The following is a 25595-nucleotide window of genomic DNA, read 5'->3' as shown; positions in this document are numbered from 1 at the left end:
CAACGTTTTATTCATAGTGCAGGGATTTCAAACTAATTTCATATCGCGGGCCACATACAGCCCATTTTGATCTTATATGGACCAGATCAGTGAAACCTCCCCTTTCTGTCAATGTACAGAAATGTAAGTATACCTTAAATCAATGAAAAATCCTAATATAAGAAAAAGAAGAGAAATTTCAACAGTATGTCAGAGTTTTTCTACACGACAAAGAAATGCTGCTGTAGAAAATAAAATAAATCTTTCATCATGACTAATTGGGCTTAAATTATAAAACATAAATGTGTAAAATTATAGAAATCTATAGTTTAATTACTGTGGTGTAATATGAATGGCTATGGGGGAGGCCTTTGTCTGTAGGAAAACCTGTAAAACATGTTAAAAGTTATGTTCTCCTTCACATTTTCCAAAACCATCCAGTGGGCCAGATTGGGGTCTTCACCAGGCCAATTCTGGCCCCTGAGCCTTAAGTTTGACACCCCCTATCATAAAGGAACCACTCATGAAAACCTGCAGCTTGGCGATGCTGAGCATTTTTGACTGACATGCCCAAGAATGCACTCGTATAAGAGGAACAAACTATAAAAGAATAGATGAAAAATAATGACATCAAGATTGCAACGAAAACGAGTTTCTAACTGAGCTTTGGGATTGTGATGCACAAGTCAAATCAACCCTTTATTCACATCATTTATGACAATAATCATACTAATTCATATGCCTGTTTGGTGCATTTGTTGGCATCAGCGATGCATAATATCTCCTCGTATTATCAATAGATTCCTATGGGTCGCACAACCATTTTTTCTTTCGAATAAAACAGCTGCCTGTATAATTTGACCAAATTACATTGGTAGCACAAACGAAAAACTCACTTTTGTTTCCTTGAAAGTGTGTGTGTGTGTGTGTGTGTGTGTGTGCCCCCAGCGGCAGGGAAAGCTGCATGTTCCAACCCAGGTAATAACCTACATTGAGGAAGTCAGCGGAGGCGGCAGCCCGCATTAGTAAGCACACACCGGAGCAACATAATGAAGCGTCTGGAGTTTTGTATTCTATTTGTGAACAGAACATGCCTATTGTAGGTGAATGACAAAATTAATAGGCAGAAGCAACTCCCAACTGAGACCCAGCGAATAATGAGGTGTAAATCAGTCTTCAGTCAGTCAGCAAGCTGTGAGAATGTGTGGAGGCAGGAGGAAACAGTCCCATGCACAACACACACATACGCAGCCTGCACACACGTATACACAGACACACACACATGGCCTGCATATTGTTTTCGGGTTTCTGTTTCAACAGCATATAAATGCCGAAAGAGTTGTTATCCATGCATATGGTTGATATTTCCGGTTCAGATTGCAGAATGCACTGGGGTCAAACGAAGGGTACATCCTAGGCTGCAAATAAGTTCTTAGCGATTCCTCCCTAACCTGATTTTTTTTTTTTTTTTTAATGAATTCCTAAAGAACGCCAGAATACAAATGCAGAACATGTCAGCTTCACTTTTTGAACCCAGAGCTCTCTTTCGTTGAGGCGACCATCTTATGCATCAAGTGCGCAATGTGGTTAGAAATTCAGTACCGTAAAACCGTAAAACCACATGTGCTTTGTGTGTATGCGAGGCTTACTTTTTCTGCAAGATCCTTGGATGCAAAAATCTCCTGTTGGCAGAAAAGAAGAAAAGAAAGAAAAGGAAAGAAAACGTCAGGCACTTTTGTTTTCTTCAATTCATATTTGAGCATGACCATGACCACCATCATTTTCACCTTAATGACTTGATTAGCTAATATTTGGCCATATTGACTCAAACAGATTAGCATTTTGGTGCTGGTGTGATAACACTCTTACCAGAGTCTGATTTCCTTCTCAAATTTGTTTAATCTACATTATTATTATGGTTTGTTTCTAGTTCCTTTTAATTCCTGTGCTTTGTTCCTATAAGTAACCAAATGCCCTCAAAAATCACAGGGCTCTACATCACATGACATTTTTTTCTTTTTAGGGGTGGCATAGAGGAGCTTCTGTTTTCCTATTGCTTGTCCGGCGCATCCCCGTAAATTTTTGTTACCATTACAATTCGTTGCATCAGAAGAAGAACAAAGGAAGATGAAATAAGGGCCATCTTGGTTGCACACAAGGGTCATTATCCTTTATTCTTCATGTTTGGTTTTCATGAAAAAGAAAAAGAGATGAAAGAAGATAAGTAAAGTGAGAGAGAAAGCAAACGCTGTAACTCTGGAGCCCTGGGGTAAGTAAAGAGATGGACCCTGCTGTGCACAGTATAAAAAAAAAGTCAGACAAAATAAATAAATAAGTAAAAACGGCCAACAACAAGAGGGATAGCGGAAGCACCGAACGCTGAGCGGAAACAACCTGTTCCAAGATGGAAAGTTGGGAAGTGAACAATAAGAAAGCATGTCAGTAAAGGGAAGAGGGGAGAAGTTGTTTTTACTGCTGGTGTTAGACCTCATCATAAAAAGTCCAAGAGAAACACGATGGGGCCCTGGAAACGAAACACAAAGGACTATTGAGTCTATTGAGGACTAGACGACCTTTTGGGGGTGCTGGGTTGAAAGCAAGAAAAAGAGGTTTCCAGTGGTCAGACATAAGAAACACTGAGGGTGAGATTTGTTATACTTCAGAAAGGCAGTACCTGCTGTGACCGCATGCCTGTGTGGGTTCACTCCAGGTACTCTGGCTTCCTTTCACAGTCCAAATATATGCATTATACTGAAGGTTAAGTGGTGATTTTACATTTGGTGTAGGTGTGAATGTGAGTGTGAATGGTCGCTCTTTCTTAGCCCCGACAGACTGGCAACCTGTCTAGCATATCACCAGGGTAAGGGGAGGTTATGCAACTGAGATTTCAGGATATGATAAAGGACATAATCAGGATATAATAAAGAAAAAAATGAACTGTTCATTACAAGATCTGAAAGGTGGGTAAATACAAAACTAAATGACATATTACACCATGTCATTATTATTTTATGAAAATAAACAATAATCTACAATAATGTTATAGCAACAAGCAACAATTGCTGGGCACTAGTCTTTAAAGGGTTATAAGCAAACTTCCAAACAATTTGACATCCATGATTCTAAAGTGAGAGAGCGTTCCCAAGTGAAAAAAATTCCCATCTTCCAAGGAGTGATCATCACACTAACTTCACCCCAAAGTCAGGCATTGCTCAACGAAGCTCCAGAATCCAAAGAGCTACAGTCCACAGGCCTCAGTTAGCATGCGTAATGTTAAAGTTCGAAAAAGACTTAACAAGTATGGCTTGTTTGGAAGGGTTGGAAGGAACAGCATGTCTCTTACAGGAGCGTATCAACATGGCTTAGGTTGCAAAGTTGCATCTAAAACAACCACAAGACCATTGGAATAATGTCCTTTGGATAGATGAGAACAAAGTGGACATGTTTGGCCATAATGCAAAGTACTTTGTTTGGTGAAGGTCAAACATCAGTACTAACACCTCTTACCAACTGTCAAGCATGGTGATGGAGGCGTGACAATTTGGGCTCTAGACACCTTACAGTCAGTGAGTCAGCTAAAGCTTTGCTGAAATTAGAAACTACACAATGATCCCAAGCACAGCAGCTAATCTACAACAGAATGGCTGAAAAAGAAAAGAATCAAGGTGTTGCAATGGTCCAGTCAAAGTCTAGACTTCAACTTGATTGAAATGTTGTGGTGAGATGTTAAGAGAGCTGTACATAAAAAATGCCTACAAATGTTGATGAACGGAATCAAGATTGTAAAGAAGAGTGGGCCTAAATTCCACAGCATTGTGTTAAGTTATACAAAAAGCTGATTAGTTCAATATACTATACTATAGTGCTAAATGTGGTTCTAGAAGGTACAGAATCAGGGGTGTACTTAGTTTTTCATGCACTGCATCTGCATTTTGGCTTAGTTTTTGTTAAATAAACAATGACATATGCAATACTGTTGTTGTTTATTTCACGCTGTATTTAACTAATCTTAAGAGCTATATTATTTTTTAATACATAATGAAAGAGGCATTCCAGTATATAGATTTGAACAGTTCTTGGATGAGTTTTGTGTTGAATATTTCCTTCCACATGCACGAAGAGTTGGAACAAGCTGAGCTAAAGCAAATGTATGCATAAATCAGATGTGAGGTAGGGAAGGAACAGAATATTTTATATATTACAATTTTTTTTTTTTTTAATTTAAGTTTTGCTTAAAAAACATAATGATCATAAAAAATGCTCGCTTTGATGATCTAAGCTGAGTTTCTTTCAATAGCTTTATATTCATAGTATGCCTCTGTTCCCTGAAATCTTTGTTCAGTCTTTATCCTTAAAAAGCACAAAAACACAACAAAAAATAGCCCAAAAGCTACACAGAAAGCAATTCGGCCATCAATGGTTTTTGTCACAAAGGGCTGAGCCATGCTAAGTGCTAAGTGACATAACTTTGCAGGTCCCTCTAGAGCCACGGTGTACAACTTTTACTCCAGCCACTCTAAAACAACTTTCATGTTTAGAAGTAGTAGAAGGCTATTTGTAAATGGAAAAGAAAGGAATCCACGTCTATAGAAGTTGTTTTTTGAGTCTCTTCACATATGCCAAGGTTAACTTGCTGTCTCTCTGTTAATCCAAGGTTAATGGTTGCTCTGGTATGCATCAATAACATCTGGCTCACACACTGGAATCTTGGATTTCACAGTTTATTTAGGGTGTACAAAAGTGATACACAGATGAAATTAGAATTACCAGTCTTTGAGCGCTATGCTACTATGTTTAAAAAACAAAAAGAGAGAGAAAAAACGGGTACAGAAGAGATAAAAGGCGAGAAAGAGTGAAAGGTGAGGAAACCATCTATGGCAGCGGTCCCCAACCCCCGGGCCTCGGACCGGTACCGGTCCGTGAGTCGTTTGGTACCGGGCCGCGAGAGTTGAGGCTCAGGTGTGAAATGTATAGTTTTCAGGGTTTTTATCGGTTTTCAGCGTTATTTTGTTATCGTTTTTATCGTTTACTTGGTTTTCCTTGGTCTTTTCACGTGTGTTATGAATAAATAACACCTTAAAGGCCGGTCCATGAAAATATTGTCGGGCATAAACCGGTCCTTGGCGCAAAAAAGGTTGGGGGCCACTGATCTATGGGACTGATTACTGTCTTAGAATCTGCCAGAGTTTTAAGTTAGCACCCCACAGGACAAACACCAGGTCCTAATGAAGAGATAATTAGATACATATCCCATTAATATGAATAATAAAACAGGCAGCTGTGAAAACAAAAACCAATTGCCCGTATGCTACTGGAAGAACTTCCACATACCAAGCGATATTAAAGCAAGAACAAAAAATAAATTTTGAAAACTATTGTGACAATTTGTGGAAAAAATGTCTCCCATGTGTTGCATAAGGCTCTGTTTTGTCATGCGTTGGACCCTGCTCACAGACACTTTGAACAATTGCTACCAGCAGACTTTACTGAACAGAAGTCATAGAAAATGACAAAATGATAAAGACTACTGCAGAGCAGAAAACATGTTGTCCATGGTGGAGCTTCAACGGAGAACAACAAAGCCATTTGGTACAAGTCCTGCTGGCCGGCGTTTGCTTGCCAGCAGGAGCATCTCAGACAGCTCAAACTGCCTGAAGAACAAAGTTGTGGCCAAGTGTATGTCTGTGTTTGTCTGTGTTATTTCTATGCCTGATGAGAGGCGGGGGGGGGGGGATAATTCACGATCCAAGAGACAAGGGTTTGGGTTTTTTTCCCCCCTTCATTTTGTTCCTAGAGTAAAGTGTTTGCCATTGGTATTAGAAATACTTGGGCATAAGAAGCGAATCTGCCGTGTACGGTAATTGGTGCATGTGTGTCTCCTTGTAGTCTCCACATGACATCGATTCATTATCCTAATGTCCACCTGGAGGGTAAAAAAAGATGCTTTCCTCCATTTACTCTGCCATAGTTCTTCAGTAGCCAAATTGCATACATGTTTTCTTTGGTGGGTCATTTAAACTGATGCTCGACAAATAACCTACATAGGTAGGAGAATAAGAGGAGGGATATTCCTTTTCCACGTGATAAGTTCAAGTGGACTTCCAGCAGGAACATCTTGCTGACTCTGTGATTACAATATTTTCTGGACAGTAAGATGATATTAAATCAATGCTGACTGTTCATCTAAATCATCATTATGGTTGGGTTAAAGTTAAATAAATCTTGAATTAATGTTAGAAAATATAGTATAGAGTAGTAAGTGTAGAGTAGGTGGCAACAACAAGGTTGAAAAGTCATAAAGTTACAGTTGATCTAAAAAAATTAAAGCTATTATTGTTTGGACTATTCCATTTCACCCCTCTCCCAATGGTGCATCCCATTTGTCCACTATTGAAAAGTCATTGATTTATAGTTGACTGGTAAATAGTATTTAAAAAACCATGGGAAAGAACATTTCTGCATGTCCTCTATAAATACATCAAATAAGGACTCACTTACATTTTAATGCTTGAATTGTGCTTGAATAAATGAAGACAAATTTTTGCGAGATCTCACAAAAGTAACTCGGGATCTTGCAAAATAGACTGCATACTTCGCAGGTCGCATTTGAAGGCCGAGTCGGTGTATCCTTCGTTACCCAACCAATCCCAGAATTCATAGCGCGGCCCAGCCAATTTGTTTCCAACAATGGCAGCTTCTTAGTTTTAATATTACTGTTTCTGGGTCACAAAATAAACTTTTAAGGTATTTTGAGGCGTGAATGTAGCTGTGTAAACGTCAAATATCTGCTTGGTTTATCATGACATCACATATTTGCAAAAGTGCTCCGACGTTTTCAGAGACATCTGTTACCCACCATCTCAAAGCTAACGGGAGGTCGAGGCCCACTATAGCCGGAGGGAACACCGCACTCCCGGGACATCATCCCTCAATGTCCCGGTCGGTTTCGAGCTGGCGGCCTCCAAAGAATGCGTCCAAAACATTTGCGAGATCTTGCAAAACTTCAGCTTTATTTTTTTTTTCTCCAATGTCCCCTGCGGGGCTCCGTAGTGACACATACTGTAGATGTGTGAGTTTGACAGTGGTGATTATTAGACTCTTCTAAAGTGAACGTTTTCTTGTCAATATAACTTTGATATCACGATTATGTACACCAGATCTCAAGAGAGAGAGCAAGAGGAAGACAGACTCACATTAACATACATTAAGTAAAAAAAAATCAAAATCTGAACAAAGTATGCTCCTTTCATACTTTTTTCATATGTTTTATTCCCTTTATGGTTTTGTGATGTCTTTTGTGGTGATTACAAATGGAGGCGGTGACAGTCTGAGAATTCTCCTTGACAGACAGTGTAGGAGTGAATTCACTAAAACCCATTTTAAACTAATGTTGATTTAATAAATTAAATACATTTGTACAAGTAGTACAACATTTTGAAGTATTATCAGTAACTTGCTATGCTTACATCAGTTGAAATACCACTGAAGTCCTATTGATCTTTAGTAGTGGTGTCCACATGGTTTATAATTGCCAAGTGTGTGCTGCTGTTCTGTGATTATTGTGTAATTATTATTATTATTTTTTTTTTTATCTCTTAGCAACTAGAAATCTCTCGTTTTGTGTTTGTGCATCGGTAGTCTTACCTGGTTAAATGTGTTGTCCAACAGGTCGTTTTCAGCAGCACGGCGGCTCTTGGGAGCATCAGGAGGGCACTGCAAGAGAGCAAAGACAAGATCTAGATTACTAAGGTCAAATTTCTGCTTTGGGTAGGATGTAAAATTTAGTTAAAATCATGTTTTACCAACTTTAAGAGATGTTTGGGATAAGTCCCTTCTGATTAGAAGAGCTCACATCCAAATAACATAATAGTGGGTGACTTTGTGTGTAGAAACAAAATCTGCTCTTATTTAGTTGCGTATTAAAGACGCTGCAACTTTCATGGGTGTGCGTATACAAATATGTATGTGCTCCTCCACTTTCTCCTCAATTTCAAATTTAAACGCCGCTTGGAGGAGGCCCTGCAGCACACACGCCATGAGCAAAGGAGAAGAGGTTTTCGTCTTCAAACCCTCTAATCAATTTTACAGGATCCAATCCCTCCTCCAGAGTCCTCTGCATTTTCAAACTTCTGAAGGAGCTTCTCACCCTGTTTGTATCCCTCCCATAAATTCATCTGGTAATGAAAAAGGCACATATGCATGCACGAAACGACACGCAAGCACAGACAACCCTGGAGAATTGCTACAAAAAGTTGGATGAATTCATGAAATACCTTCAGCTTAAAAATAAACTCTGAACTGGCTGTTTGCAATTCTTCCCATGAACAACTGCTTGCTCAACACACTTTTATGGGGTTTTCAGTCCAATGAATCTGTTTTCTATTTGATAAGGTGCTTGTCTGACGTTTGCAAACAATAACCGCTCAAAAACACAGAAGAAAAGAGGTAGACAGGCAAGAGAAAGACAACGAACTATAAAAACAATGAAACAGAATAGAAAATGGCTTCTGGAAGGTGCGACAAGGAACGTGAATGTTCGAAAATGGCTTTTAGTCACGCCTTAAGCTAATAATATTGGCAAATCACATTTTATGTGCAAATAACCTAATTAAATTCTTGTCGATTAACGTATTATAGATTCAAACGAAGTTTCTGGAGCAGAATTAAGACAATAATCTTAGTCAAACAGCTGATGGAGTCCTATAAAAATATGGGCTTCCTGCATACCATGATCTGCAGCCAAGTTTTTTTCTTCCTTTCTGACCACCAAAAATAAGTGGAGGGGGAAAAACAGAATAAAGCATTATAAAGACAAAGCATTGCTGATTAACAAAAAACCCATAAAGACTCAAGAGAAATTGCAGAGACTTTTTTTTATGGTATTTAATTTGGATAATGCAGACTCAGCTTTTCTTGCAGCTGTTTAACAGTAAAAGCCATCCAACAGATTACTTTTACTGTCATGGAGCTGCGACAAGTGCTGAGTTACAGTCACTGGGGCTCAGTTCAGCTCAGCTTTAGTTCAACAAAAGTAAGAGTCTGCCCCAAATTTACATTCAGTCGGGTTTACAAAACAACACTATTTTACTTTATTTGAATTTTTAATGAACTTCGGGTTTAAACAAGCCAAAGATCTTCAAACAGAAATAATAGCACTACTGCTAACACAACTCAAAGCTAGCCAAGAAGCCAGAATTCTGTTGAAGCTGAGTGTATGCTAACACCAGCCCAGCAGCCAGATCCTCATCTTCAACAGGTAACAAAAGCAGTGATGAACAGTCAGGCTTGCAGCCTCCATTTCTGTGGTGATTGCTTTAAAGTTTTTGTGCCCCAACACTGGTCTAATTTGATAGTGTTTGGAGATGTCAGTAAGTAGATTTCTTTTGTGTTCCAACAGCGTTAAGCTAGCTCTTTTGTGCGCTAAGCAGCTTTTTTTTATGCTAAAGTAGGGCATGCTGTAAAGTGCACGTAGACGCAGAAAGAAAGCAAAGATTTTCCCAAAAAGTTTTCATTTAAAGTCTTTGCTATTAGCCTCTGCTCCAGACAAAGTTATAGTTGCTGGTAAAGACAGTAAGGGTTTCCACTCTCACCCGTGCCCCAGGTATTTCACAGCAGGCCTCGTGCATGGCAAGTGAGGGGTCACAATACAGCATTGCCTGCTGAATATCCATCTGCAAAAAACAGACAGACAGAGAGAGGGTAGTAAATACAGTGCTGGATATGGCGGTGTCTAAGGGTACTTTGCTTTGTTTATTTTATTAAGAACATCAAGTGTAAATGAGGCAGTAAACATGGCTGAGAGTCAATTAATTTCTCATTAATGTCAAGCAATGGAAAATCACTTCATCAGATGCTTCCTGTGAATGTCTGCGGTTGCGTGAGAGTGTGCGTGTGTTCCTACCTGAACTGACAAGTGGCCTAGCTGTTTCCCCAGCTAGGCCGGTTAACCGATCATTAAATTAATTGTCTGGATTACTGGATCTATTTAGCATTAATAGTCTCAATTCACTACATATATTCGCTTATGTTTTTAAATCAGGACTCATTGAGATTGTCTTAAAGGAATGAAAACCTTATGGGTGTAGAACAGACGCATACACACATAAATATAAGCTTAAATATCTATGATTTCAGTTGAAAGGCATTTATGGGAGGATGGTAGGGAATGTCTTTTTTCCTGGATAAATGCTTCGATAAAGTGGTGAAATTCTAAATGTCAGGGGTCTACTGTGTTATATTACTCAACTGTGCTCTAGGATGCCCTCATCTGTGGCACTAACCTCAACGTGGCTCATTCATAACGCCTCTGAAACAGTTTGTTCCTCATACAGAGAGAGACTAAAGGTCACCATATGCTCAAATAGTAACTTGAGATGACATTTACGTTGCAAACCTTAATCTTAATCAAAAGCTCTTCAACAGTCAAGACCGTGAAGTCAAGCGTGTGATATTTCTTTGCCTAATGTCCCTCTATTTTCCCAGTAGACCATTTTTAAAAGCATGGAATGGCCAAGCACTAGCTAAAAAAAAGTCTACCCTTGGCAAACCTTGGGCTTTGCTTGCAGTTGTATTGAATGTTTTAGAGGAGTAAAAAAAAACAACTAAATTTAACTTGTGATCGATACCTTCTATAAACAACAAGACTTAATTTTTTGGGTGGGAAAAAATGTTCCAATCTTGCTTAATTCACAACACTGAAACACGCTCAGGAGGCTCAAAAGGACAACTGCAAACTCTGGTAACTGGTGTGTTTTAATCTGGCTTCGAGTTCTGTCGACCACTTTATTTTAATCAATGTGCTGGCGGCAGATTGCACCGCTCTCCATTTGTTTTGCACCCAGCTTTGTGAAAGAAGCCTCACTGTTGAAATTGGGAGCACCTAAGTCACGCCACAGAAGAAAAAAAACAGATCACGTCGCTCTATTTTCTGCATATTTATGAACTGAGTTTGAGGAATGATTTTAAAATATGGCTAAGGCTTTCCACAATCAGGCTCTCGGTTACGTTGCTGATATTTTAATCCCTATAGAGTCCTCTGGCAGAAGTCTCCTGGTTTTTTCCAGCCACTCACTTTGTTACTCGGGGTGAATGAGACCTTGCTGTTCGTGTCTCAGCATTGGAGCTTTCTGCCTGAGCATCCCAAGTAAATCAAAAGCTGGTTTTAGGGTTCCCCTCTGTAAAACCAAAAGAGCACTGAATGTTTAGCCCAAATGTGGCCCTATTTTATGGGTCTCATTTAGTCTTTACTTATAACGCTGACTCAGATTGTCTAACTCTGCCAAAGTCCGCCTGATACGGGCCAGATGTTAGATATGTTTCAACCATTTGGGACACATCTGGCCCACACACCATTTGCTAATGCCAGATTAGGTCCAACTGTATCTACTATCTAGGAAGTGTCTTTACTGAGGTTTTCCTGTTGACTATACATGTACGTTTTTTTATATCCTGTGTGTTTATGATTTTCTGTATTTTTTTGAAATGTCTTTATTGTTTACTCTGTTGTTTATTGTTGCCACTATAAAAATAAAATTATTATATTTTTTATTAATCTCATACTTGCACAGCCCCAGCATCTGACGCCCGAATACCCAGCAGAGTGTGTCCATCAGAGGGAAGGGCTCCTCTGGGCTCCAGGGGTTTGGTCTCAATTGAGCTGCAATCCACATGGAGGGAAGCAGCTCCGTGTTGGACACTGAGGGCCAACTTGTGCCAGTGCAGATCCATCAAGGCTTCCACTCCCTCTCCAGTGAAAACACAACCCACCAGGTCCGCTGAAGGGTTTGCCCCTTTGGCTCGAAAGGACAGGGTGCGATCTGGGCCGCTGACGTCTACGGAGAGCTGGGTTTTAGTTGGAGGCAAAGAACAGGATAAATGAGGTGGCATTGTACCAGTTAAACTCAAAATAATGCAAATAGGTAAAACAAATAGTAGTATATCTCAAAGTGTTTGCCTGGCAGTGGTTTCAACAAACTTTAATACAGTACGTACACGTGATTACCACCTAACAAACCTGTACAATTGACTAGCAAAGGGGAAAGACATATTAATTACACACACAAGCAGTACAGCCAATCAATCACTGCTAATGAGGCGACTTGGCCTCCATCCATCATACACGCCAAGTATTTAAATCTGGCCTCCAACTCTTAGTGATTATCGGGACTCCGAGGGACTCCAGTGCTTCATCATGGAACACAAGTGAATAACAATGAAGGTGAATGAAAGAGGAGAGTCGGAGATGATCGAAAGAAGACTGACAAAGAGACAGGGAGCAAAAGAGAGGGTATCGGATGAAAAATACGAGGGGACAAAAGGCGCATGGAATGAAAGAGGGGGGAGAAAATTGAAAAGATGTCACAAGAGAAAAGAAATCGAAAGGGAAAGTGGATGACTATGCAAGAGAGAGATGAGCGGCGGAGAGAATGAAAAGACAAAAAAGTGAGAGGGATAAAAAGGTGAAAGATCAAGGGAGAAGCAAGTAATGAGAGAACAGAAGGAAAGAGAGTAGTGAGGGGGAGGGGGAGAAAGTGTAAAACTGAGGAAATGATGAGGGAGCCGCACCTGTGGATATCCCTGCGCATCCGATATCTGAAAGAGGTAGATGGTGTCTCTCAAGGCAGCCTTCTTTAACGCCAGGGTGAAGACCAGAGTGAACTCCTCTGGCAGGCCATAGGGGAACACCTGGCTGGAGCACAGAAGTTCAGAGGGGTCAGATCCAAGATACTCCTCTATTCACAGGAGCTGCAAACAGTGAAGCTGCACACAGAGAATGATTAAAGAGGGACTTCTCCAGTTTTATACTAAAAGCTCATGGAGAGTGCTAGCCTCTCACACTTTAGAGAATTCACTGAGAACAAGCATCAAAAGTATTTTTTAAAAATAAGAAAATAGCTAAACTACAAAGGGCTTGTGCTACAAACTAAAAACATAAAGTTTAAAGTTATAATGTGTTTTTGATGCTTCTTTGGGGCATTACTCTCTTTATCAGAGGAGAAATGAAAAAGGCAGAAAAAACAGGAAAAGAAAAACTGGAATATTCACGGTTTAGGAGTCTATGAAGAATGAATAGAAAACTAAAGCTACAGTCATAAGTTCTCGCAGTGATTGCTAACAAAAGGTGTTATGAAGTCATTCCATTGTTTTGGGAAATAGATTTTTCTCATTAGGCTCATTAGGCAGCAAAAGTTTGGATGTCTCAACTTCCTTTATATCAGATTTTGAGACACAAACAGTTCTTATCATTTGTATGCTGATGATTTTCTGCTTTCTATCACTTTTAAGCCTCAGTGTGTTTTAAAGCTTTAATTGCACAGAATTGTTTGAACTGCATAAAAGCCTGGATGTTATGTCATTTTCTCCAGCTGACTGAGAATAAAACAGAGATCCTTGTGTGCATCTCTGCCAGCCTAGTCCCCCAGGTCCTGGGTCTGGGTTCCCTCTCCTGTTATGTCCTGTTTATGTTATCTATTAGAGACCTGGGAATGACTGTTGATGAGAACCAGATGTTAAGGTTGGATTTTAATGTTAAGGCTCTAGTTTGTTCTTGTTTTCAAAATCGGAGAAATATAATACATTTTCATCCTACTGCAATTGCTCTGCATCATATTTAGAAATTAATTCAAAGTTCTGCTGTTCACCTTTTGGGTTCTGCATAAAGTACCCACCTATACTGGCAAACTTTTAATGCCACCAGCAGCTGATCAGGGCTAATCGTCCATCCTGAAATGTAGATTAAAAACTAAAGGTGATGGAGACATTGCAGTAGTGGCCCCCACTCTCTAGAATTCTCTCCCATCCAGTTTATTTTCTGTGAGCTTATCTGTGTATGCATTCAAAGGCAGCTGAAGACTCATCTTTTTAAATTGGCATTTGGGTAGCATCCACACATTTTCTACCATTTATCCGGGTTCTGGTTGTACGGGCAACAGCCTAAGCAGAGAAGCCCAGACTTCCCACATCCCAAATCTTCTAGCTCACCCGAGTGGTTCCCAACCCAGCCGAGAGTCATAATCTCTCCAGCATCCTGCATCTGCCTCAGAATAGGACAGAAGTCTTGCCTCTCTTAGTAGTCGTCCAGAAGGCATTCCAGTCAGTCACCTGCAAGGTGCTTTATATTGTAAGGTAAAGACCATACAATAATAGAAAGGAAACCCCAACAATCAGATGACCCCTATGAGCAAGTACTTGGCAACAGTGGGAAGAAAAAACTCTATATTAACAGGAAGAAAACTCCGGCACAACCAGAGTTAGCGAGGGGCAGCCATCTACCAGTTGGGGGTGATTGTTCATGAAAACTACTTGAGTCACTTAAACCTGCAGCAGTCAAACAAATAAGCTAATAACGGCTTCATGTGTGATGCAAAACCTGCCTTCTCAGGGGAAAACCTGCTGCTTAACCTTTTCAAGCCAACACATCTTATGTACTATGTGGCCTCTGAGTGAACGGAAAATCTAACATGTGACGTGATGCGTCACATAGAGCCTTTCAAAGTCTCTATGTGACAGCCCCAAAAAGAGATAGTGGTCTAATAGGTCTTAGCAGATCTCTGTAAATATATTCTGTATATGAATATGTATGAACAATGACCTAAACTCATTGGCCAGTCCAGTAAGGAATTAGCTTGGAGAGCAGAAAAGGGAATGTAGTTACTGTACTGCAGCACCACTAAATAATTTGCATGTATAGGAATATTTATAGGTGTGTATACTATGTGTATTTATGGGTTGTGTACCAACCTACTGATGGTTATTGTGTGTTATTTGTAAAACACGTCTTCACATGAAGACAGTCAGTAACCAGAGAGTTGCCGTCTCATTTAATTGGGCTTTTACTCATAGGGACAAATCTTTGGGCTCATATATCTTTCCTTCACGTCCTCATGAGCACAGAGTAACAAAGTAATCCTGTGTGTGTTTTTGTATTTACACACTTCTGTGTGAGTCCTGTTCTTTTCCATGCATGTTCCCATTACGTTTCTATTTTTTTCTTTGCACTATACGTTTTGCGACTGCAGTACAATGCAAAGCCCGTGTGTTACCCTTTGGCATTAATTTTCATAGCAGATACAGTCCGGCAAGCCTCATCTCTCAGTTGCTGGTCAAGGGCACCTAAGCACATAAATATAATACACATACGCGCACACACGCATTCACTGCTTGGAAGTGTGCAGATGTATTGAGAGATGAAGGAGCAGCTGCTTTCCCCTTCCTAGAAGTGGGGTGACAGTGATTTATAACTGAGGAAAGATCCAAGGGAAAACAGCCAACTACAGGATGTCAAAACAAAGCGAAGATGAGTGGAAGAAAAGAGTGATAAAGAAAAACACATGAAAGAAAGCAAGTGAAAGATGAGAGAGTAAAAAAACTTTAATTTCTTGGTACAATATGAAAATGCATGAGAATTTGCCTTTAACTAATCCGCACATAGGTGGAGATAATATATAGGAAACTCTGGGGTTCACACAGCTTGTGGAAATGAAATGGAAAAAGCACACGCAAGAAAAAGAAACAGACAGGGAAATGGAGAGGAGAGACAGCAAATCCAATGTCGAGAACACAGTTGTTTTGCTGTCGATTAGTGACATGAGCTGCAGGGCACAAAAGCACTCATAGTACGGAAACTATTGACTTTTAAGTTGGAAGTACTGCAACTTGGCCTATTATGTTCAGGGTCAGACATATACACACAAACATGCAACGGGGAGATAAATCACTCACTGCGGGGCCCAGCAGATTCAGATCTAGACTCTTCTAACTCTGAGAGAAAGTTACTTGTTAAAAAACAGAAAAGAGAGAGAGAGAAAGAGGAAGGCGGCAGAAGAAAGTCTCTGTGAGCCAGAGAGGCACAGGGGAAGATGGGAAGAGGAAATCTAATGTTGAAATAGCAGATCTCTAGTTTAAGATGAGAATATCACCTGGAGAGGAATACAGACACCCTTATATTGGGTTCTAACTGTGCTGGAATCAATTGCTTTCAGTGGAGAGGACTTCTATCCCTGATGGTTTTATACACAACTAAACGTAAGGAATTTTAAACAGCTAGAACCTGACGCATACACACAAAAAAGGGAAAAAGCACAATTTCAAGCTACAGCGGACATATACTTTTTCCTTTAATGCTAACATTAGCATGCTTGAATTTCCACAATGACAATGCTTGCATGCTGATTTTACAGCTGAAGCTGATAGGAAAAAAATAAATAAATAAAAGCTATCACAATCCTTCTTGAGAGGACAGTCAATGTATGATTTAAATTTCATCAATTTCATCTATCCGTGAGTGGAGAGTTTTCTTTCAGAACCACAAATGTCAGTGTCTTGTGCTAGCTGAAACGCCAGGGGATTACCAACATCTTTAGGATTGATCCTCTGGGCACCTTGGCTGCCTCTACAAATTTGTATCAGATGATATGTCAGTCAATTTGACAGCTGCCAGACATTTCACTAAAAGCAAAAATACATCTTCCTGCTGGTAGAGCTAGAGGGTAAACCAAGGTGATCAGTGGAGCAATTACAATATATTCTCTGAAGACCACAAATATCAGTGCAAAGGTTTACAGCAATCCATCCTGTAGTTTCTGAGATGTTTTCGTTCAGACCTAAGCAGTGGAACAACCAATCAACATACTGAATAACTGACCGATACTGACATCCCCAGAGGCAGGTGGATAGCACTGCTAATAAATGATGTTCCAGAGCCCCGCCCCCATCTAGAAAAATGACATTTAAGCTGCTGCAGAAAGTTTGATTTAGAGAAGAGAATAAAGAGCAAATCCTACACAGTAAGAGTGTTACAGACAACAATAGCTAGGAGTATATATGTCTCTCCTTACCGAGTTATCCCGAATCTGCCTTTTTTCTTCAAAAATACAGCTGCTACTTATCTTTGCTCTTTTGCTTTTTCATGAGCCCCCACCACTTCAATCTCTTGATCTTAATACTGTAAATTTGTAACTACTTTCTTTTTAATAAGAGCAGCATCAATTTTTAAATTAAACTACAAATTGTACCACTCCTGCTGGGTGATAGTGAGTCTCAAATTCGTTAAACGCATCTCATTTCTGACTTAAATAGCTTCCACCATGGCCTCATTCCATAACATTACAGGACTTCTATACACTGGAGCTGCATAACAGAAACGCGCTCGAAGCAACCGCATTATATTTCTCTGAAATTAAAATGCGTGTGACCAGCTGTGACCGGTGTCCATTTCACTGTCAGCAGACAGTTGAGAGAGGCGGGAGACGAGTAGCTTCGTCTGACTGTCACTCATTTGCATTAGCTTGGATTAGCCTGGGATACAAAGCAAAACACCACTTTCCAATTACAGAACACACGTCCTTCACTTGAGTCGGCCTCACAGGAAATGAATTAAAAAGCTGCGTGAGTGACAGCGAGTCGGAGCTGGATGTGCGTTGTTTGTTACTTAGTTTTACAAACACCCCATGCAGCCTGACCTTGCATGAAAAAGGAGTCAAATCTAACGCAAGATGCCACATCTATGCAGAGCAACACACACATATGCTTGCAGGGACACACAAATACTGTACTGCGAAAAGTCTTGAGACGAACCTCATTTCTTCATATTTTGCCAGGAAAATGGTAAATAGGTGTAGTTGTGTATTAAACTACTTCTTCAGTAAGATGGAAATAGAGCACATGAGGAAGAAAACAGTGTTTGAACAATTCTAACAAGTTTGAAAGTTGATATTTGGTATGGCCACCTTCATCCTTCGACACAGCCTGAACTCTCTTTAAGCTTTCTCGCAATTTCTTTAAGAAGGCTTCAGAATAGTTCTCCAGGCTTCTTGAAGGACATTTAAAGCTCTTCTTTGGATGGTGGCTGCCTTTTGTTCCATTCCCTGTCAACATGATCCCACACTGCTTAAATAAGCATAAGTCTGAGCTCGGGGGAGATTAATCCATGACTGATAGTGTTCCACTGTGTTTTTTCTATCCAGGTTTTACAGTAGTGGCAGTGTGTTAGTGACCATCACCATACTGAAAAATGAAGCTGTTGCCAAAGAGACGCTTTCTAGATGGAATTGCATGACAGATCAAATATGACTGTACTTCTGTATTCATAGTTCGACAACTGGCTGCAATACAGCCCCAAACCATGAGAGAGCCTCCACAGTGTTTAACACATATAGATCAGCGGTACCCAACCACCGGGCCACAGACTGGTACCTGTACTGGTCCGTGAGTCATTTGTTACCGGGCTGTGAGAGTTGAGGCTCAGGTGTGAAATTCATGGTTTTCAGGATTTTTATCAGTTTTTAGTGTTATTTTTTTATAGTTTTTATTGTTAACTCAGTTTCCCTGGGTCTTTTCCTGTGTGTTATGAATAAATCGTCTTTTTGGCACCGGTACTGGTTTTATTTTGTTGTATTTATCCACGACATCTTAAAGGCCAGTCCGTGAAAATATTGTCGGACATAAACTGGTCCGTGGTGCAAAAAAGGTTGGGGACCACTGCTATAGATGATGATGATTTAAAACTTAGATTCATCACCCCACATAACCTGTTTCCACTGAGTTTCAGTCCAGTTCTCCTATAATTTGACTTTCAGATACTGTTCTTCTGCATTGTTCTTCTGGACTTAACCCTTAACTACATCCTTTAAAGTCTTGTGCACCTGCACTCTTCTATTCAAATATTGGTAACCTGTTCAAAAATCGAAATGGATGCAAGTTAAAGTCATGAGTAAAACAATTATACAACCAAATAACAAAGAAGAAAATTAGCATTCACAGCCATTAGACAATAGCCCTTATTTGATTTGGCTTTCTCAGATTTGGTTTAATTATTTAGAGAACCCCATAAATGACAGTGAGTTCTATGTATAGAGCAATTCAAGCAAAGTGAAAGGTACCCAGAAGGCAAAGCTGATGTGTTAACATTGATTATTTTCTGTCTCAGTTAAAAAGAAGTCGCCCAGGTAGCGTTCTTCACTGATAAAACTGACAGCGGAGCTCTCGGTGGCATCAAAATTTCAATAATCACAAAATCCCAAACGAGCAGCAGGGAAGAGATGACGTTCCCATCCTTTCTTTGTATGCTTAGAGGCAAAACAAAAACATCTTGGTATTTCCTCTTTGGCTCCTAAGATGCTGATTTCCCAAGAAGTGACAGTTGTTTTTTCAGTTTTTCTCGCCCCTTTTTCATAAGTACGACTACTCTCCAAGTCTGTGACAAACAATATATGTGACACTTTTAGAACAAAACGTCTCAACCGAAAAGAGTGTTTTGTAGACAGATTTATCGGGCCTTTCAAGTGAGCGGAGCACACAGCTCGCAGCGCTGGACAGAGTGATAAAATACTGCGTGCTGACCCAATTGGCACGTTGTGAAAAACTGCTTTATCGGTGGGCAGAGAGAAGCTCATCCAGCCGGAAAAACAGCCAGCACAGAACTCTAATAAGCAATTTTCACACAATTCCAAACACAGTCTACACCCGACTGCTGTGTAATAACAACGTGAACACCCCGAGAAGGCATAATTACACCATGTCAAGCTGCAAAAAGCACGGAAGGGAGTGAAGCCATGAGTTTGCTGCATTTTAAGGCTGCGGGTCTCTTCATGTAGAAACAAGTTAAGAACAAGCTGCCCAATACAGCCTTTAAAGTCTTTTTTTTTGTCTCTTTCCAGCTAACTGTGGCCCACCTTCTAATTAAGACGTCACTCGCATAGTTTCTGTTCAGGCAAATAAGTCATGCATTTCATTATGAAAGCTAGTTATAATAAGTACATGCGGTTGCAAGTGGAAAACCAACAAGCTGTTAAAGCCCAGTTTACAAGCCAGGGTTGGTGGTGAGGGAAATGAATGGGTATTTCTGGAAATGCAATCACAGCTTGACCCACGACATGCAGATCGCCAAGATTCTGCTTTTTTCTTCTCCTTTTCCTTTTTTTTTTTAAACACACTGGACTGCGCTGACATGTTGAGTGAGAGTTCAGAGGCCGAAGAGCCGAGGGTTTTCAGTTTCTCTGCCGTCCTCTTTGTTCAGATATGACATGGAAACAGAGAGCCCGTCCACACAGGCCTCTAGAAAGCTGGAAAACCTGCAGAACTTCACTAATTCTTTCCCAGTAAAACATCTTCAGCGATGTAAAACTCCACGCTGCATGCTCGTGCACGGGTTTGTCCGCAGGTGCGCGGAGAAACAGATGAAACAGATGTACAGCGGACTTACTCGCTGGGTTGTAAGAGCGCAGTCTTGCCCAAGCGGAGGATGACAGCTCCTCGAGGGTTACGGATCTTCTTGACATCTTTGCTCTTGAGCAGGGAAAATCGCCTCACCAGATTAAAACCTGCAAAGGGTAAGGCATTCGTGAGCAGCCACACCAAATAAAAGTCACATAACAGCTGATGTGTTTGGAGCTCGTCTATTAACCGGTGATGTTGGTCCTGGCGCTCTGGGGAAACTTCCAGTCCTCCACTTGTAAGGACGGGCACTGCACATCTGAAATGCAAGGGGAAAAAAAGAAATTAAAAAGGGGGGTATTTAATAAGTGAAAAACCTCGACACGTACTGTAAGACAAGCATGTAAAAAAATATAACCTCTGACACTTATTACTGAGTGAAACGGACAGAGGTTTTGTTTTAAAAAAGAGAGAGTCAGCAGCTTCAAACATATACATTTGAGAGTAACAGAAATATTGATCTGGTGGAAGGAGAATGGGAGTTGGTGGGGGTGAAAGAGAGACCGAACGAAAAAAGAGAAAAAAAAATACAGTGTAAAACACAGAGAAGAAGATGAAATGAGGGCAAAGCTATGCCGAGTGGAACACAAGCCAGCCTGACAGGTTGTCTCGCACCAAGCTTGTCTGTCGCGGTAGCCTCCGTTTGATGGATGTGTTCTCACCCTGTCAGGGGAGGTTGCAGAGAAAAGTGTTGCCTGTCAGAGCGGACTGCCTGACTACAGGGAGGTGGGTGAGGGTGGGGGTGAAACCGGGCAAGCACAGGTAGACGTGGGCCCTGTGAAACGCTATGATCCACCCTTAATTGATCTCTTTGGGGCCAAGGAGCAAGACATACTGCTGGGCTCAGTTTTGAGATTTTTCTTTTATTATGACTGCAGATAATACGAGCGCGATGCCCTGTTTTAATACAAAACTACCTCTTTTGCTGATTGGTTTTCGAAATCATTAACGTGTGCCGAAACTCAGGATGAGAGATTTTAGTTTCTGCCCCGTCAATCAGAAGGATGGTCATATTTGACAAACTTAAAGACTATTTTTATGTGACAAAATAACTGTATTCCATTAAAATGTTGCCTTTTTGATATAACTGGACATCTTGTAAGTCCCTATTTAAAAGCGCGTGTAGAGATAAAGGTGAACGACTTCAGAAGATGATGTGCTTTTTCAATCGCTTATTCAGGGAAAAACATCAACAGAAGTAAGACTCTCTACAAATGTAATTACCCCCCCGGCTTTAAAAGCTAGCATTGCCCACTTCAGTAGAAATAACTCTGCGGCAATTTGCATAATTGCACACCAGTCTCTGACACCTTGCTGAAAATATTCTTTCAGCTGCAAGACGTTTGAAGGGTTTCTTTTCTTTGCATATATGCTACTTGCAAATCACTCCATAACATTTTAGCAGCCTTCAGATGTGGCGTTGACTAGACCGTTCAATAAGCCTTCATTTGACCAATTACTTGACGGATTTGTTCATGTTCTTTGGCTTGTTAACTCTTTGAAAGGTCCAGTTCAACAATCCAATTCAAAATTCACCTCGCATTAATATAGCGGGCCCAGGCCTTGTCCCCGAGGCAGAAAAACAACACCAAGCCATAACATTTCCACCACCATGCTTCGCCTTCTGTTTAACTTAGGCTCTCTGTTGACTGTATCGGGAGGAACTTTGGGGTTCAGGAACTTCACCAAGGATACTTTGGCATGCATACTGGAGCAGCCAGGGATCGAACCACCAACCTTAAGGTCTTCGGATCATATTAGTCCTGGGCAAATCAGGATCTCTGCTATTCATGTGTTCTTTTTTCTTTTTGCAATCTTTTTTGGTGCTTTATGCACCATTATGTTATGGAGTCTACAATGGAAACTATAAAAAGGAAATTTTGGTTGACTTTTGGTTTTGCAAATTCATAAAAAGAACAAGTTAAAATATACTGCAAAAGCAGTCTAAAAAAAGTGCCCCAAATTCCTGAATTTTAACTAATTTAGTTACATTTACATATTCCATGCTATTTTGTTACATAAAAATGTTCGATGTATTGGAATCTGGTCAAATGTACTTGATTTGTACTCGATTTAGGCCAAGCACATGTTCCTTAATAATGAATTGCTTTCAAAAATCTCAAAATTATTGCTTCATGCTTATTAAAAGTGAAGAATTTTTATTCAGTGTAGGTTGGATACGTTATTCTTTTGTAGGTAAGGAACCTTTTGCTATCATTAAGGAAACTCAACCATTAATATAACACAAAGTTCAATTTTCCAGAGCTGCACAACAAACACAGATGTAAGAGTTTAATCACATTAAACAACACAGGAATACTAATCTTGTGCAAATAGGGCTTTACTCCCTGGAGTCCTAGGGAATGTCTTTTTGATGAAATGGGCAGAGCGCTTCAGGGAGTATTGCCTTGAAGCGTGCAATCCGAAGATACTGTGTATGTTTCCAAGCAAAATGCAGCTTTATCAAGGCTCACAGCAAAACGGGGTGAAATAGAGGAATATAATTCCTCGAATAATAACAACCAACCAACTTTAATCAAGACCCTGGAATTTAATTTCACGGAGGCCAGCTAAAAAAAAAAGAGGAAAGAATTAAATCCCTTTTAGCTGTTTATCACTTTTTCACTTTTTATCAAGATCATCACTTTACGCAGTGCAGTTTTTTGCCCATTTTTGGTTCCAAAATACAAATGACTGTACTGCAAAGCGCAGCACATTTTGTCCCATGAGCCCCCACCAGTGTGTCATTTTCTTATTGCTGTCAACAAATACAAATCAAGCCGCGGAAAAGAGATGTCATGCAGCAATGTTGCGGCACGCTAAGAGAGGCTTGAGATTAAAAGTAAAAGAAATCAGACGTGTTGGACGTGACTTCCGAACAACGGATCCGGTGGACAAGGTATCGAGCGCTGCTTTAGAGTTTTCTCAGCCCTCTGATGTTGTCACTCACTTCTTAAATTCTGCCTTCACGCCCTCTCTCACTCGCACAGTCACACATGCTGTATTCATAATTTGAATTCTCCATCCTGGAGCCTAATCTGCCAACTCAGCACAAAGTGCAATGTGCAGCCTCACAAGCGCACACACACACACGTATCCACACACACACACAGAAAGAGTGTATCTTTATATCTCCCACTGAGAGTTTTTTTTTAAGTCAAGACATTGTATGATCTGCTTTTTGTTGCTGCTTAGGCTGCTTTCTTCCCCCCCACCCCTTTTGCGTTTTGTGTGGGGGTTGGTTTCATCACTGCCGCAGTTCCATCAGACGGAATACAGATGAAGGCTTTGTCAGGTGTGGAGTGGAGAGACCCTGGCTGCAGGCAAACGGGCAGCACAATAAAAAGTTAAACAGCACAATAGAGGAGAAGGTGGAGAGATGAGGAGGGAGGAACAAAGGAGAGCAGAGAGAGAAAAAAAGAGGAAGTGGAAACATAACAGGTAATGTAAGGTGTGAAGTGTCACTTCAGGAAAAGCAACTTACCCCACAACACCCAGACCAGCACTCCCCAGGCTATAGTTTGCTTTTTCTGAGGTAAGACTAAGAATAGCTGACTGCATTATATTGCAAGATAAAGAAATCAAGTTTGAAGAGGCATCTTTTAGGATTAAAAAAAGAAGCTTTTATCTCTCTCGTGACAATTTTAGGATATCTAAGCTTCATGTTCATGCTCAACTTTCAGCATGCTTAGAGCACAACAGCCTTCAGCAACTTAGAATTTGAGTAAAAAGAAACCCTAAGTAGAGCATATAGATTAGAGACGTATAGATTTAACGTGCTCGCTTCCAACCCTGTTCCTCCTGGTGACTCCCACTACAAATCTTAGCATCTTTAACTCTGACACCTCCACTCAACCTTCTGTCTTTTTGTCAGTACCACTTCCAAATTCTCTCTCACTCTTTCTGCTATCCGTCTGCCGCAAATCAGCCTCGACACTCATCTCCACCCACTCCAACCTGTCTGCACTCTCTTCTTCACCCCTCTTGTGTGCTGTCGATTGCTTTGAACAGTTGAAGCTAGGTATTTAAACTCATCCACTTTCACTACCTCTACTCCTTTTTTCACCATTTTCCTTGCTTCCCTCCCACACGCGCATTCCTCTTTTATCCAATGCATACCTCCACTTCTCCATGCTCCCCCTACTCTCACTACAGGTCATGTCAATGCCATCTGCAGACATTAAAGTCTGCAGAGACTCCTACCTGACCTATTAACATGTCCAACACCTCTGCATATAAGAAAGAGCTCTGAGCTGATACCTGCTATAATCCCATCCCCATCTTCAACCTGTCACTCCTACTGCACACCTCACTGCTGTCTAGTTGTCCTCATCTATATTCTGTACCACCCTCACATACCTCACTACCACCTCTGACTTCCTCATGCTACACCAAAGTTCCTCTTGAGCCATAAAGACAATGCACCTCCTTATGAACTCTGTATTTTTTGATCAATCATCATATCCATAGTGTTCTTTCTTAGCATGAATTAATATTATTTATATGTTAGCAAACTAGGGCTAAGGCACTTGCAAACAACTATCTTGACAGGTTTCTGAATTATCGACATTTCACTATACTGCGAATTGACTATGTGCACGTTAGCATATGCTACTTCCGGTGCGGAAACTCCTGTGGGGAGCTTTGTTTCCGGTGTCCTATTCACGTCCTGTTTACAGTCCAAAACAAGTTAAGCAAATGAATGAATCAAGCGGCGATTTACATTTCTATAGATGTCTTGGGCATTTACCCAATATATCTGTAAATGATGTTCATCGACTTGTCGATATTTTTTCCTCGCACCTAAGAGCAAAAGAGAAAAGGGATTCAAATGTTATATTTCTCAGCTGTCCCTCGTTTATTGCGGGTGTTATGTTCTAAAAATAACCAGCGATAGGTGAAATCAAGTAGCCAATTTTATTTTTTGACGGTGCAAAACGTTTCGTGGACATCGTGGACATACAGTACTGCACTTCAGAGTTGCACTGCTAGCGATCGATGCAGCGATTCTGTACTGTACAGGAGAGACGTCACGGAGGAGATCGTCTGCAGCGATCAGGACGCAGGACACAATGTGATGTAAAAAAAGCATGCAAACTTGCACTAAAAAATCTGCGAAACAGCGAGGTGAAAGGTGAACCGTGTTATAGTGAGGGACCGCTGTAATTTTAAAGGTAAGTCACAACATACCCTTTGTAAATACTAATGTATAGAAACCCTTACCAGCAATCATTCATTTTTTGTGTGGCTTTTTTCACGGTTTGTTAACATGCTGTGTAGGTGTGTACTTGACGAGCTGATCTGACATAACGGGGAAACATCTGGTTTGACTATTCTTCACCTGTAGTTTGAATGCTGAACATTTGCCTGTTTAAATCATAAGACCAGTCACTATACAGAGATGT

General features: G+C 40.5%; 1 protein-coding gene across 4 annotated transcripts in view; it reads right to left on the bottom strand.

The window, feature by feature from the left end:
• Nucleotides 1-25595, bottom strand: part of col16a1 (collagen, type XVI, alpha 1) — a 76504-nt gene that overhangs the window by 38798 nt on the left and 12111 nt on the right. For all 4 annotated transcript variants that reach the window (XM_087835563.1, XM_087835561.1, XM_087835564.1 and 1 more), the window contains exons 3-9: nt 20381-20449; nt 20180-20297; nt 12544-12667; nt 11539-11820; nt 9570-9650; nt 7624-7692; nt 1629-1661 (exon numbers count right to left, since the gene is read on the bottom strand). In XM_087835563.1, the coding sequence (XP_087691689.1) occupies nt 1629-1661; nt 7624-7692; nt 9570-9650; nt 11539-11820; nt 12544-12667; nt 20180-20297; nt 20381-20449 (776 nt within the window). The remainder of the gene's footprint in view (nt 1-1628; nt 1662-7623; nt 7693-9569; nt 9651-11538; nt 11821-12543; nt 12668-20179; nt 20298-20380; nt 20450-25595) is intronic.

This window comes from Neolamprologus brichardi, chromosome 22 (genome assembly GCF_056152115.1).
Source record: "Neolamprologus brichardi isolate AB-2024 chromosome 22, ASM5615211v1, whole genome shotgun sequence".
Taxonomy (NCBI): Eukaryota; Metazoa; Chordata; class Actinopteri; order Cichliformes; family Cichlidae; genus Neolamprologus; species Neolamprologus brichardi.
This window is presented reverse-complemented; position numbering and strand designations above follow the sequence as displayed.